Here is a 15,520-nt window from a genome sequence, read left to right on the forward strand (position 1 = left end):
TTTTAAAAGTACATAGACACAAATTCTGTCTGGTTTTTTTACTACAACGACGTTACTAGACGCTTCCGTCATGTAGTTAAAACTATTATTGAGAATTTGTAGTAAAGATTTCTGAATCCTTCACAAAGGGATTAATGTTATAATGTTTGCTATAATCGGAAATGTTTTCCGAACTATTTTTTTAAACTTATACATTAAACGAAGAAGGGAAGAAATATTCACAGAATGTTGTTTAATGATATTTAATATAATCCGCGCGCAATTTTTATTTAAATTGATACAAATAAATAAAATTTGACATAACTGTTAAAACTAATTTAAAACGAATATTGCTTTTTTGTCAAATATTTACAAAGAATAGCAAATGAGAAGTTCATTTGTATACAAGATTTCTTTGAAGTTCTTGCGAGAATCGGTTTGAATCCTGTGAGAGTCCTGAGAGAGTTGCGTAGAAATATATACGGTGTATCTCTTACATCTCTGTTACAGCATCTGTACAAGGATGTATTATGGTATCTATACGAGGATGTATTATATGACGAATCTATGTTTTTGGAAATCTAAAGTTAATATTCTTCGAAATACTGTTTTATTTTGTAGTACCACCAGCGAAGAATATCTAAGCATACGAATGCAAATACAAAAGTATAATTCATACTTTTTTTATTCACACGATACAACAAAGAACGATTCAACACATCGACATTTATTTCAAGCTTCATTGAGTTTTATTACTTTATCGATAGCTCTGCTACTGATAACTATTTTAATTATGCATCATAACTATGCAAATCCAGATGGAGCAAATATACGTTTTTTCTGAAAATATACGTAAATATATGAATAATCATACTGTGGATAATGTCATAATAATCTTTGTTTAAAAGGAATTAATTGAAAGAGGTAATACATAATTATTACAATAAAAATAAAAGTGAATAAAAGTAGATTTGAGCTCCATTGATATTTTATCTTTTGTGTTTTTTTTTTGTAAACATCAAACAGAAGACAGAGGTGGATATAAACACAGGATAAGCGCTATTGAAAAAGTAAAGTTTAACATTTGTGTAATTTTTAATAAATTCATACAGAATTAATGAATATCAGGAGAGTCAAAAATGCTATTACATTCATGTTTTATGTTCATAAATATTAAATATTTCAAAGATTACTATATCATATTATCAATTTGTAATCGGAATAAACCGGAATAAACAAGAAAATAAAGATCAACGAACAAACTGTGCATAATTAAATATACGTCATAATAAAATAATAAATTTTTTTTATTTATAGATATATTGTGTATGTACGTATGCATGTATATATAAATATATGTACAATGATATTATAAATATTTTTTTTACAGGTTTAAATTTTTCTTAAATACATATATACGAACAACAATGTGCTTTCGTTAGCAATTTGTGTAATTAACTATCAGTTAAATTCTATGAAACATTCAGCAAACATTCGACAGTTCTGTAAGTGACGAAAATCAGTCGATCAATACATGTTCGCCTCTTGGAGACAACACTTGCGGTAATGTAACACATATGAAGCACACATGTACGTGTTGTTATCGGCTTTATCAAAACTTCTTTCGTTACTGGGCTATCAGAATCGGCATAAATAACCAGCAAAGTTGATGTTTACGGCCTCTGGCATCTGCGAATGCTTACACATAGTCTGACAGACTACACAATCGGACAGACAACCCGCCCATCATTCGGTCTCAACCAATATTGTACATTTTTGGCCGAAATGAACGGAACTGTGTATTATGTTATGGTGGCCTTGTGGGAGAAATCTGGCTGCAAGATCGTCGCCGATTATTCTGTGGATCCAAATCCGATCTATCGCGCTATCACTCTCGGTACGATCGACGGCATGAGAACAGTCGAGGATGACAAAATCAGTATCGATCGGAATAGGTAAGAGCCTCCGAAGTATTATAATATAAAAAAATATGGTGGCTTCAATTTGAAAATAATACGTAATCAAAGAGCGTAATCAAATAACGTAATTAGAGTTATGCATTTCTAGTGGCAAGGCTTTGCATTTTATATGCCAAACTTGTTTTTCAGAGGAACGTGTTAAATTATGCGATAAATCATGTTGCGATTACATTAATTTTTCTTGTTATGGCAACTCGCTTCAATCGTTAAATGAGTGTAATAGGTTGCAATGGATTAATTAACGCACGATAAGATTAATGCTGCTTCATTACTCTTTTATTCACGCTGCAATGAGTATAAAAAAATAATTCTTCCATAGATACACGGTACACATGTTAATTGGGGAATTTTACTATCTCTGTTTAACATTAAAAGCGGATTGTCCTTCATCAGCAATGTGGCAAGAATCTTGCTCTCAAATATTTTTGCATAGATTACGAAGTGTCTATAAAGACTTACCGATGGTATATCTATCAAGAAATCTGAATGTCGCGAAAAATGATCTGTCGAAACCGTTGAAGAAAATGACTGTAAGTGAGAAAATAATTTTATAAAAGGAAAAAGGATAACACAATAACCTTTTCATAAAAACTTTACATTATTATAATTACAAAAGAAAGCTAAAAGAAAGCGGTATATTTTTAATATGCTCAAACTTTTTTACTTATTTTGACAATTAATAATAATAAATTTATTATTTTATATTTTATTAGCTTCTTTTTTAAAATAAATAACATTGCCCGTTTTATATATTGTATGTATACATATTATAGATATAGATAAATTATATAAAAATATTGATACATATATAAAGAATGGAATTGATATTATTTCAGGAAGAATATAATCAGGGTATTGATTGTAAGAATCTGACCTCAAAATTAGAGGAAGAATTGACTGAAGTACGTTGCGTATTAATGAATGGAGTCCAAAAATTGATTGATAGAGGCCAGAAATTGGACGAACTTATCCGAAAAACACAGAACCTTGAAATTTCGGTGAGAAAATCTGGATCTATTTAGATATATATTTTTATCTTCCTTTCTCTACTTATTTTCATTAATATTGGCAATATTGGCAGATTTGTAGACATGAAATATGAAACATCAATCAAGCACGTAAATTGTAACAATCGCGGCATAATAATAATAATTTTCCATTAATATACTTGAGTTAATTAAAAGTTCGAGCCAATTCGTATCAATAATTCACATATTCATATTCACAAATTTCATATTTAATTGCTGATATAACTCACTTAACTTTCTACGTATTTATAATGTTCAAAATGAGAAACGTCGTTGCACCGAATAATTATGATCATATAACGCAGCACTGTAAATCTAATTATAAACTGCTATAGCAAAAAAAATTAATTAATCTTGAACGCAGAGTCGCGCAACTTGTTGACCTCGATAAAATTATGGTAATCGTCATTCGCTGCAATACATAATACTTGTGAATATTTCTCTTATTGCAGTCGCGAGACTTCCACGTAGTGTCAAGGACTCGGCAAAAGAAGAACAATACCTTGATGATTGTGATGGGAACATCAGCTTTTCTGTTGATATTAGTAGCATTCCTTTTGATATGCTGGTTTGAAGTTTATTGCAATTCTTGTACACATAATACATTAATGATTATTCGAACGAAAAAGACCTGATAAACTTTTCATACAATCCGTATATATATGTGTGTGTGTGTGTGTGTGTGTGTGTGTGTGTGTGTGTGTGTGTGTGTGTGTGTGTGTGTGTGTGTGTGTGTGTGTGTGTGTGTGTGTGTGTGTGTGTGTGTGTGTGTGTGTGTGTGTGTGTGTGTGTGTGTGTGTGTGTGTGTGTGTGTGTGTGTGCAAGAATCTTGTAAACTCGACAAGATACATAAAATAATAATTTTAGTATTTTAAAAATTGTATAATTTTTATAAAATTTTTTATAAACAATTTTTTATAAAATATTTTGTAAATTAGTACCATTGAATGCACGTTTCGCGTTTAATATTTTTCTTTCCACTTTTGATTTTATTTTTGTTCATCGATTTATAAACTTTTTAAGTATTAATAATCTTTATCAATAATGGTTAACAAGAACGTTTTATAAAATTCATCTGAAACAATTTTGAATACAAAAAGAATAAAGAAGGTTCCGTTTATGTAAAAGCAAAAGAATAAAGAAAGTTCCGTTTATGTAAAAGCAAATTAAAGTACTTAAATTGCAATTAATACTATTACATTATTACAATTATACTCATAACCTTCTTGATATACAACTGTCAAAATACTTCGCGACGAGTAATAAAATACTCTTGTATAAAAATATAAAATTGCTCGTATAATTATTAATTTCCTCCGATCTCTCCAAATATATTTGCTTGTATTGCAAAATATCAAATTATATCTAGATATATCTATAAGTCAATACTAAGTCATACATAAAATTGATCCAATGGGAATCAGGAGAAATAATACAATTATTTTTGTGCAACTATTAACTTGCTTGACATTTGATAAATTGTCAAAACACATATAATCTTTACACTGACCATTATTTTTACAATATGAAGTAAGCAAAGTGAGAAAGCTATTTAATATCGTGGAAAAGAGATTTTAATGCAAATAACATGCATTACGATACGGAGTAACGTAACGTATTATGATCTACATAAATCAAAGTAATCAATTAGTATTTCAAAAAAAGATTGCTACAACTAGAACAAATATAAACTTAATATGTCTTTTTTAAGAGTAGAAAAATGTATTGTATAAATACATTATAATTTCTGAATTTATATCTATATAAAAGCTATTTCTAAATAAGTAAAAGAATGGCATCGCTGTTAAGATTCGCGGTTAATCCTGTTGAACTGAGGAATGCTATTAAAATTAGACATGATTTGGCTGAATCGTCGAAACTTGCACTCTTTATCGCGGCTCGTAAAATCCAGGTTAGTTATAATTCGACTGCATCATTGCAATGGATATTTATTTGAAGTTTCTAACAGGCTTGGTTCCGTGGCATCATTACCCGCAATTATCTTCGTAAACTCCACGAATACGCAACGATTGTGCAACGCTATTGGCGCGGTTACCGTGCCAGAATGTTCATTAATCGATATTTGGCCGAACGTGTTCAACAGATGTGGCAGGATTATTATAATAGTATGGCAATAAGGATCCAAGCTGTTTGGAGAGGCTATTGGACCAGAAAAACACAGATGAACTTCGTGCAGTTGCAGCGATGGTTGAAGAATGTTTATACGAAGAACAACGAAACTTTAGAAAATATGAAGAAGTATGTTCACATATATGCTCCACTGCGTGCAAGGTTATTAACGCGCCATTTTTTTATAGATACAGACAGGAAGAACTTGAGCATGCGGAAAATGTCACGGAACAAAAAGCGGTGCTCTGGATTTTGTTCATCTTGTTCAAAGTAAAATAATGAAGCTGAATACTAACGCTTAATCTTTGCAGATATATATTATAATTTATCATGTAATTTAATATCTAAATATGGCTACATTATATCCCTAAAGCTGCATCATTTATTAAGGACAAAGTGCCGTCCAGGCGTCATTACGAAAATTGACAGAACTCGCTTCGTGTACATTGAAGAAATGCTAAAGTGCCTCGAATATGATCGATATAGTCCAAAAGCAAGATTTGTCTGCAAAGATTGTCAGATCGATCGTAAACCTTCTTTGATCTTTCGCGGTACTTACTTTGAAAAATGCGAAAAAGAAATTCGTGAATTTGAGAAGAGTTTGCAAGCCGAAAACGCATCCATTTTCAGAAGTATAGTTGATTAATGTATTAAATTAATTATGTACTCTTTAATTTTTATGATGTAAAAATTTCACTATTCTAATTTTATGTACACAGAACATACCGTTTTTTCTTAATTTAATTAAAATATACGTTTTTTTCTGTAGCTTCAGTAGATCAGCATTTCAAAGAGGAAAGTAGAAATATTGTAAAAAGTAAACGTTTGGGTCATCAACATAAAAATAAATATTCCGGAAGATGCATTCATCAAAATCTCACATTTATACACTCAAGAAAATTATATGAAACTATTAACAAAATGGATTGCCAATTGAATCGACTTCGCTTAAATTGTCCAATCCATAATCTTATCTTTTAAAATTATATATTCAAACAAGCAGAAAAGATTTAATTTTAGACGAAAATGTTTATTTATTAACAAAATTTAATTGTGATTTAATTAATTTTAAATTAAAATTTGGATAGCTAAATGTTTTCGATATTTGATCACAGATATATTATGTCTATAAAAAAACGATCACTTTCGACATTATCGAAAATACTTAATTTTATCCTCATTTATATGATTATAATTAGTAAAAAATATATTCGTATAAAAATATAAATAAATATACAAATAAAATTGTTAACGATATAAGGACATTGAAAATTTTCAACTTAAAGACAATTTTCTTGAAAATTCTTTTAAAATCTTTGCGCTTTAATTAGTAAGAAATTTTTTTGTTGTATAAATAAATTTTTTTAACAAATATTTTAACAAAATAAATATTTTTAACAAATATTTAACAGACTCACAAAATTTGCTAATCCTGTGAAAGAAACAATACAATTATTTCAGCACTTTTCTTTTGATTAATAATATTTCGGCTAATGGTAGCCCCATTTATTTTTGCTCGGTGCTCTTCCCGCTTCTCTGTCGCTAATAACGTCGCTCGGACGATATGATTTCGCAATGCATGTGGATTTTTCGGCTTTTCGTTTGTTTTCCAAAACAGATCCTTGACATTCCTCGTCAATCAAGATGTATGATGCGGTAAATTCTTCGGGTCTTGTCAGGACGCAGTTCTTTGGTATAATAAAATCATTGTCGGACCTCAAATCGTAGTTACCGCAGAGGCCACGTATGGAATTGCGATATTTTCTGTGTGCCTAACAACAAATACGTAACATTATATTTCATATACTGCATAATAATATTATTACAATGCATTCCGTCACGCAACTTGTTTTATCTTCGTACTTACCTCAACTCGGATACGTTCTCCGTCATATATAGCATTGATTTCATGTTTCTCGGAGTAAACATTAATCGATCCATCGTGTAACTCGTAAATTTCGAAGGTATTATCGTCATCCGCATAGCTCTTATGTTGCGAAAACTCCTCTGTTTTTCCGTCAACTGTGACTTCGAGACGATCATCTCTTTTTCGCAGATATATTTCCTTGCAACCAAAGATCATCTTGACTTCTTTGCTGCCGTCATCCATTTCACGGACCTTGATAAGCACTTGTGAATTTTCCGGAATAGTCAATAGCTTTTCAGGATTATTAGGATTTCGCTTTGGAAAAGTGGTCATCATCACATGCCAACATTTTCCTAGTTTCAACGGATAAACGTTATCATCAAAAGTAGCAGCCTTGGTTTTGTCGAGAGTGCACAAAACTGCAAAAAATAATTTTGGATAATGCTATGTATATTATAAATAACTTCTAAAACGTTTTATCCAACATATTATTATCAATAAGAATTATTATCAACAACAAATTGAGAAGATATTAAAGATTAAATATAATCATAATTATAAAATGATGCTCGGATTATCAGTTTGTTCGATGATTCGAGCATTATTTTGTTTTGAGTGACATGTGCCATCAGTGCCACTAATTATTTTCTACTTACATTATTTACTATTGAATCTATTTTTTATAAAGTTTTATAACTTACAGTTTTCTTTTTGTTTTTGCTCTGGAATATTCTTGACAGCGTCTGCTAAAGAGAATGTAACACCTACTTCTGAGGTGCGTAAAGAAATTTTTCCATTATTGCTTTTGGATGGTACATTTATCTCCATATCAATAGTATTCTCTTTAACATCTCCCGGGCTCAGCATCTTCACATTTTCGTCGGGGAGAATCGTCTTGATCGAGAAGATAGCATTGTTCACAAGCATACTGAGACGATTCGACTTCATTTCCATTGATACCATCAGACGATCTCTCTCTTCGAGTAATTCGATGGCTTCTTGACAGGCCAGCAGTCCTTTGTTACCTTGTGCCATTTCTTGCCGACATTTAGCGATTACCTCGGATTTCATCGCCGTTTCTTTGGCTCTGTCAGTACGAGTCAAATTTCCTTTGAGTTTAATCCTTTCTCCATTCGTGCAGCTACCAAATCGCAGTTCAGCGCTAAACTCATCTTTCGGTATTTGCTCGATTGCTTTTTCAAAGTTCAGAGGATTGCTCGGTGATACTTGCAATTGTCCAGCACCGCAAACCTCCGCGTAGACTTCTCCCTCCTCTGGTGTTTGGATATTCCAATAGAAAAGAGCTTGATACTTTTCATCTACATTGCTTTGACTCGTAGCAAGAGTGTAAACTTGTTTACTACTTTCAGAAGCAAAACCTAAGTCGAAAATATATGCAACAGGAGAATTTATATCTCTGGAAACTTCTCTTAAAAACTGGTCCCTTCTTTCCTCGCTGTCTGTTTGTTTGTCAGTTATTGCAGGGATCGCTTCTTCCGTGGGTTCAAGGTCCAGCTTGTCGGGATTAATTATCATGGCATGCAGAGTTATGTTTACTTCTGCTGGCCTGATAAATATGATTGAACTGAAGTTCCTGTAACGAGCTCCTCCAGAGTTGAATTTAAATGCATTCCAAATCTCTTGCATCTCCTCAAATGACGTATCCTTCGAATCGTCAAAATCATCGGCTGTTGCCACGATTATCACGTCACCTGCCGCGACATTTATTGTGTGCGGTTCGGCCGTGTGCACTATGCGTGTGTCATTGCTGAGAATTACAGGTTGAAATTCGAGAATATCGTGTCTCGCGGTGTAAGGATGGCTGCTATGGTGAATCCCGATATGTCCGGTGCCGTATTTATATATTTCGTCCGGGTGTATTTTCAACTCAAATCTTTTTGCTTCGATCATTGCAACGCGTGCACTACATGGTATGAAGAACTGCGTATTGGTATCGATACCCGCGATGTAATGCCTGTGCTCGAAAGGCGTTACAACACCAATTCTGCTTTGGATCCTTTCTTTGTATAATAAATGGCCCGCCACCGTTACTTCTAGATTGTCAGGTTTCATATTATGAGATGCGTCACCGTTAATTCTCATTAAGTTCGCTAAACTTAAGGTGTAGATGAACGGCAGGCCGCTTTCAGTCGGGAATCCCAACATTACCTCATAATTGTTTAGATAATTTATGTTTTTGGATCCAAAAGATCCAGGTTCTCTCCATGATATCATATCCGTTTTAAGCACTGCAATGCAATAATAATAATAATAATTTATGTTAAGATTATATATATATATATATATATATATTAATGGTTTATATATATCAGAGCAACACTTCTTGAAATAAATTTTAGGATACTTACCCCTCATTATTTCTTCAATTGTATTATTGTCGAAGGGATAGAAAAATGAACTGAATAGGGTATTCATCAAAATACTTCCTTCAAAATGTTCCAGATCATCTTGCTTAATATTAAGCTGTGCAATCATTTCTTCAATAGCTACTTTCTCTTCGTTTTTGTCCTCTCCCCATACCCGTTTAAATGTATCCTTCATTGACTGAATAGCTTCAATCAAACTCGATATTGTATATATTAATTTTGTCGGGGGTAGATTAAAACCACCATAAGATAAATCTTCGCCAAGAAGTACACTTTTAAACCAACTGCCGTCGTTACTACCAATTATCTGAAAAATCTCTCTTTGAGCAAAATTTAAAGAGGCGACTATCATCTCTTGAATAACGGTCTGAGAGTATTCTGAACTGTAATTCCAAGGATTTAACAGTGTTTTAGCGATGCGCGCTTTGTTGGCTAGATCTTGTAACTCCGGTTGCTTCAAATTAGCTAGGGCCTCTATGCTACTCTTGACGGCAGCATTTACTTGTTTGCTCGCATCCTGATTAGTGAATTCTGCCATTCGTTGCAACATGGCCAGAGGTGGATTGGTCTTCATTATGATATAAACAGCTGCGCAACGCACCTCATAAGTTTCCATCACATTTATATAGATCTTATAGGCGATAGATCTGGTGACTCTTGGGAAATTTTCGGCTAGTTTGCCAAACGAGATGACCATCATCATGCGTTGGTACTTTGACAATGGCAACGTTCCTTCTAAATATGGCTCAAAGATAGAGAATACTTTTGCATGGCCGAAATTACCCAGTGCCATAATGTACGTCTGAATTCGACGACTGTCGCCATCCTTGATGGCTTCTTTCAGTTGCGTGGCCATATATGGAATATAGGTTTCGAGAAGCGCATTATCATGCTTGGGAACCATACGGCCGAAACTGTAGATCGGATAGATAGACGATCTGTTGTTGTAAACGTTGCTGGCTAATTCGGCGAATGCCAAAGGTGCAGTTGTGTTTAAAAGTTTCTGTTTTGTCACCTGTTCATCGATGATCAATTCCTGCAGATATTGACTCATGTGAACATTAAAATTAATCTTGATGTGTAAGTATAATTCATAATTGCTAGTGCAAATATATAAACGATAACGAAAAATATTAGAGATTTTTTTTCATCTTTTACGTATTATTTTACATAAATACTTACGAAAACTGCTTTGACGTATTCCGTCGTAGGTGCTTGCGCGACTTTGGGAATTTTTGAAATGGCCTGTACAGCTCGCATGTCCTTAAGTTTCCCATTCGTTATCCAATTTCTAATGGTGATAAGAGCGGGTCCAGTTCCGGCATGTGCAACGGCACTAGAAAAGACATTCCAGCTGACTTTATCGTACTCGTCTTTTTCATCCTTGTTAGATAATCTGTTACGATCGTCCTGATAGAATGTGTCGGATAACATATTTTCTACTTCAGCGAGTTGCTTGGTATCCATGGTGCGGATCAGTCTGTTCAGAATTGTGAATCGCTCCACCGTTTCAGTGAATGGCTGATGTAGTATATCAACGGCAATATATTCTATTTCTCCAGTTATCTGGCCAATCAAACGGACCGCCACCTGAGAGTAATTCTCTTGAGATTCTTTAATGCTCTTGCCTTTGTAGCCGATGAAGTAGGGCAAGAACGGATTTTCCGGAACCTCATCTAATTTCGGCTTTGATTGCAAGTACTCACGCTCCTCGCTGTTGGAATTATTTGAAGAGCTGCTGCTGCTGCTGCTGCTGCTGCTGCTGCTGCTGTTATCATCGTCGCTGCTTTCCTCGCTGGAACTGTTAGAACTGCGACTCTCAGACGAACGAGCCGCTAAGGAACTTCGACTGATACTTGGACGGCGCGGTTTGCGCTGGTTAGAGAACGGGTTATTATAAATGTACACTAAGTTTCCAGTTGACACGGAGTTGTCAGACGCAGGCATGATATTGGAGATCTTCTGTACATGGTCCAAAGTTACGTTTACTTTACTGTAAACAGCACCAGAGTACGTATCATGAATTTTAGAAGTGATAAGTATCTTGTCCGTTGTCACGGAAGACTGAATAGTGAAGCGTTTTAAGTTGCCCGAGATGAGGATGCGACTTGTGGATGATCTCTGTACAACAAAATACGATCGCAAAAATGAATTCTTTGTTTGCGTCATTTTTTTAATTAGCATACGTATAGAAACGTAATAACGATATCCGAAGTAAATTTTGTCGGATATTTTTTTAAAATAATTCTTAATTTTATCACAATTGAAATATTAAAGAGCTCTTATATAACTCACCGAAAGAACTCCATCATTAGATCCTGGTTTCCAATTCGCTTTACCGGCGATATCAAAATGATAAGCCATTCGCTGCTCGCATCGGGTATAATTCTTCGTCTTTATAATGTCGAAATGATAGCCATCCCCGCGGAGATTTGGTAAGGGCATTAACTCTGGCTGCTTGAAGATAACATCATCACGCAGTGGTGTTATATCGTAGAGAACCTCGCATTTACCGCCAACGGAGTCCTCCATGGCTCTAAATGAACCGAAAGGTTGGTTCTCATCAGGTACTTGAGTACCTCTACTCGCTATCACATTCTCGCCCTGTGTGTCAATCTGCAGTTGACTCACGATACTCTTCAACAAATTCACCTCCCAAGTAGGCACATCCCGATCGACCAATACATCCCGGATCACTCCATGCTTGAGCTTGATCTCGAAGGACTTCCCTGACAAGGAAAGCTCGCGAAATTCCAAATCGGTTATCTCAGAGTCCCAACCTTCTGACAATACTTGGTGCACGGGAGCATATTGCGTCTTGGAAATTATTGCTTGCAATGTGTCCGGCGATTTCACTTGAACGATGAGTGCACCGTTTATCAATATCCCAGAAAACTGTTGAGCTAGCTTGTCTAAGGCAGTTAAAGTCCGACTTTGTACGCGGAAGTGATATTCATTTTCGGTTTCCCAACCATTCTGATGGTCGGCCACAACCGCCCCAACTAGCAAAAGAAAGAATCATCATTTTTTGCAATTATGTTTTAATAAATGGAATGTATATTTTTATGTAAAAAAATTATTTAATTTTATACAAATTAGTATAGTATTAATTTATAATTATATATTTATATATTATTATTTATATATTATTAGTATATTATTAATTTCATTAATATTCGCCGTATTATTAAAAGTAAAATAGATTCTTATAATTTTTAATAAATTGTAGCCACAAAAAGAAAAAAAATAACACATAGAAATTTCAAATTTTATGATAATTGCTTTATATATGCCATGAGGAAATTTTATAAAATCTTTTTATAAAAAGATGAAAAATAACATCACTGTGTAATTTTCGTAGAAATTGAAGTTGTTTACAAAATTAAAATCTACTTACTGATTAGAAGAAAGGTCAAAGATAACCGCATAATGTAAACGGATAGTATCGAGAGAGAAAATGAGAATTCTTCTGTCTTAAGCGGCTTTATATACTCTTCATATGTCAAGTCAGCTTAACCCCACGCAATACACATTGATTTAGATTGCTAAACTAAACTTAAACTTAAAACTCTTATTGTTCCGTGACACGTGATAAATTGCTTTAACCTTGTTAGGTTTGCACTTGGTACATCCGTAGTGTAATCAAGTATGATTGAAAGTAATTCGCCATAATTGTAGCATACTTGGAAAATGGAAGATAAGAGATCATGACATACATTACACTTTCAAGCAGAACATTGACTTCGTCGAAAAATATGATTCATTTCACTGCATTTGAAAATATCCGCATTTATTACAAATTATATATAATTATATAAATTGTAGCAGTTATTGAGATGAAATTCATCAAATGTGAATTTGTCGAAAACCGAAATTGAAAATTAATTAAGAAGCACTGATAACATTAAGAGATTCATATAATTTTTTTACATAATCTTTTATACAATAATTTAATTTAATTTTATACGATAAGTATAAAAATTGGAGAGAAGTTAATTTGTATCAAAAGTTTAGTTTTAAAACGTAATCTGTTTTCAGGAGACACAGTAAGTGTCAAGTCAACGGAGAACACTATCGTGTGACTTTATTTCATCGCGAGTCGGCGAGATGCGAGCATCCGAAATTATCGGATCTCAATAATGGCTAAACCAATCAAAATTAAGTTTCGCGGCGAGTTTGACAATTGATGATAATGATTTGTTTTGGAATGTAAGTGACTGATGTTTGTACACTATAATGCACTATCTGTTATTTTACAAGTAGGTTCTAAGAAGCAATATAAATACTGTCATTTTGATATTGTCTTTTTACGTACGCGTTTGTGCTTTTTTCCAGAAATCAGAAAACTAGAAGTGTTCAAATATTATGGTCTGTAGAGATTGTTGTGCAACTTGACCGTATTATGATATATTTGTTTAAATATAAAAGATTAGGCGATGGATACATTCAAGTCGACAAAGCAGGTAAACCTATTCGCAAGGCTATTTAATGTGAATAATTTCTATTTTTACAAGTCGGATCCATTTATTAAATGTCACTATCTCCCATCTATAAACTTGAGAAAAAGAAATCAACAAAGTCAAGTATAAATTCTAACATAATATTATTAAGGAAAATATATCGTAAACGTGTACTTATCTAATAAAGCAAGATCAGTAATCACAATATATATCTGTAATAAATCGTAAATCGTGTAGTATAAAATATTTTATGAAAATAATTTTAATTTTCTGATAAAAAAAAATGTGAAACGATTTTTGCTACATCGAAGACGTTAAGCAAGTTTTGCTACTCTTCTCGGCATCGTTCCAAGCATTACCTTGTTTTCTAACCTTGTTACGATTTATGATCATTTACTCCTTTCGGAATGCATATGTACTCCTAGCTAGTTGTACGATTACAAATACTTTAATACTCATATATATAATATAAGACAGTTATAAAAGTACTCTCGAGAAAACTGTTAGATGTAAGAAGACCTAGCCATCTAGTAGCCCATAAAAGATTTAGTAGGCGATGGACATATTCAAGCCGACAAAGCAAATAAGCTTATTCGCAAGGCTATTTAATGTGAATAGCTTCTATTTTTACAAGTCGGATCCATTTATTAAACGTCACTATTTCCCATCTATAAAACTTGAGAAAAAGAAATCAACAAAGTATAAATTCTAACATAATATTATTAAGGAAAATATATTATAAACGAGTACTTATCTAATAAAGCAAGATCAATCTTATTTACATCCAAAGTACATTAAAATACATCACAATATATATCTGTAATAAATCGTAAATCGTGTAGTATAAAAAATTTTATGAAAATAATTTTAATTTTCTGATAAAAAAAAATGTGAAACGATTTTTGCTACATCGAAGACGTTAAGCAGTTTTGCTACTCTTCTCGGCGTTTCAAGCATTAACTTCAGTCTTCTTTCCTTTGTCGATTCATGATCATTTACTCCTTTCGGAATGCATATGTACTCCTAGCTAGTTGTACGATTACAAATACTTTAATACTCATATATATAATATAAGACAGTTATAAAAGTACTCTCGAGAAAACTGTTAGATGTAAGAAGACCTAGCCATCTAGTAGCGCATAGAAGATTTAGTAGGCGATGGACATATTCAAGCCGACAAAGCAAATAAGCTTATTCGCAAGGCTATTTAATGTGAATAGCTTCTATTCTTACAAGTCGGATCCATTTATTAAACGTCACTATTTCCCATCTATAAAACTGGAGAAAAAGAAATCAACAAAGTATAAATTCTAACATAATATTATTAAGGAAAATATATTATAAACGAGTACTTATCTAATAAAGCAAGATCAATCTTATTTACATCCAAAGTACATTAAAGTACATCACAATATATATCTGTAATAAATCGTAAATCGTGTAGTATAAAAAATTTTATGAAAATAATTTTAATTTTCTGATAAAAAAAAATGTGAAACGATTTTTGCTACATCGAAGACGTTAAGCAACTTTTGCTACTCTTCTCGGCGTCGTTCCAAGCATTAAATCCTGGTTTTCTTTCACCTTTGTTGATTCATGATCATTTACTCCTTTCGGAATGCATATGTACTCCTAGCTAGTTGTACGATCACAAATGCTTTAATACTCATATATATAATATAAGACAGTT

At 33.0% G+C, this 15,520-nt stretch overlaps 3 protein-coding genes and 1 long non-coding RNA gene across 4 annotated transcripts; 3 read left to right on the forward strand and 1 right to left on the reverse strand.

Moving 5' to 3' along the window:
- Window positions 1-1,313: 1,313 nt before the first annotated feature.
- Window positions 1,314-4,277, forward strand: LOC105425366 (uncharacterized). The gene is made up of 4 exons (XM_011636106.3): window positions 1,314-1,934; window positions 2,278-2,488; window positions 2,795-2,956; window positions 3,439-4,277. The coding sequence occupies exons 1-4, from the start codon at window positions 1,675-1,677 to the stop codon at window positions 3,619-3,621; spliced, it is 816 nt and encodes a 271-aa protein (XP_011634408.3). The 5' UTR covers window positions 1,314-1,674; the 3' UTR covers window positions 3,622-4,277.
- Window positions 4,278-4,429: 152 nt separating this feature from the next.
- LOC148935414 (spermatogenesis-associated protein 17) lies at window positions 4,430-6,270 on the forward strand. The gene is made up of 5 exons (XM_089081425.1): window positions 4,430-4,898; window positions 4,956-5,245; window positions 5,305-5,386; window positions 5,490-5,748; window positions 5,895-6,270. Exons 1-5 carry the CDS (start codon window positions 4,779-4,781, stop codon window positions 6,095-6,097), a joined length of 954 nt encoding a protein of 317 aa, XP_088937551.1. The 5' UTR covers window positions 4,430-4,778; the 3' UTR covers window positions 6,098-6,270.
- A 148-nt stretch (window positions 6,271-6,418) lies between these two features.
- LOC148935415 (vitellogenin-1-like) lies at window positions 6,419-12,925 on the reverse strand. Its single transcript, XM_089081424.1, has 7 exons — window positions 12,768-12,925; window positions 11,666-12,372; window positions 10,553-11,491; window positions 9,353-10,406; window positions 7,685-9,232; window positions 6,984-7,402; window positions 6,419-6,888 (listed from the first exon to the last, which is right to left on the reverse strand). Exons 1-7 carry the CDS (start codon window positions 12,796-12,798, stop codon window positions 6,607-6,609), a joined length of 4,980 nt encoding a protein of 1,659 aa, XP_088937550.1. The 5' UTR covers window positions 12,799-12,925; the 3' UTR covers window positions 6,419-6,606.
- A 46-nt stretch (window positions 12,926-12,971) lies between these two features.
- LOC105425365 (uncharacterized) lies at window positions 12,972-14,035 on the forward strand. Its single transcript, XR_967638.2, has 2 exons — window positions 12,972-13,579; window positions 13,706-14,035. It is a non-coding gene; the product is annotated as an uncharacterized LOC105425365 (long non-coding RNA).
- The last annotated feature ends 1,485 nt before the right edge of the window (window positions 14,036-15,520 follow it).

The sequence above is a fragment of the Pogonomyrmex barbatus genome, unplaced genomic scaffold (assembly GCF_055798465.1).
Source record: "Pogonomyrmex barbatus isolate J1 unplaced genomic scaffold, ASM5579846v1 scaffold5, whole genome shotgun sequence".
In the NCBI taxonomy this organism is placed as follows: Eukaryota; Metazoa; Arthropoda; class Insecta; order Hymenoptera; family Formicidae; genus Pogonomyrmex; species Pogonomyrmex barbatus.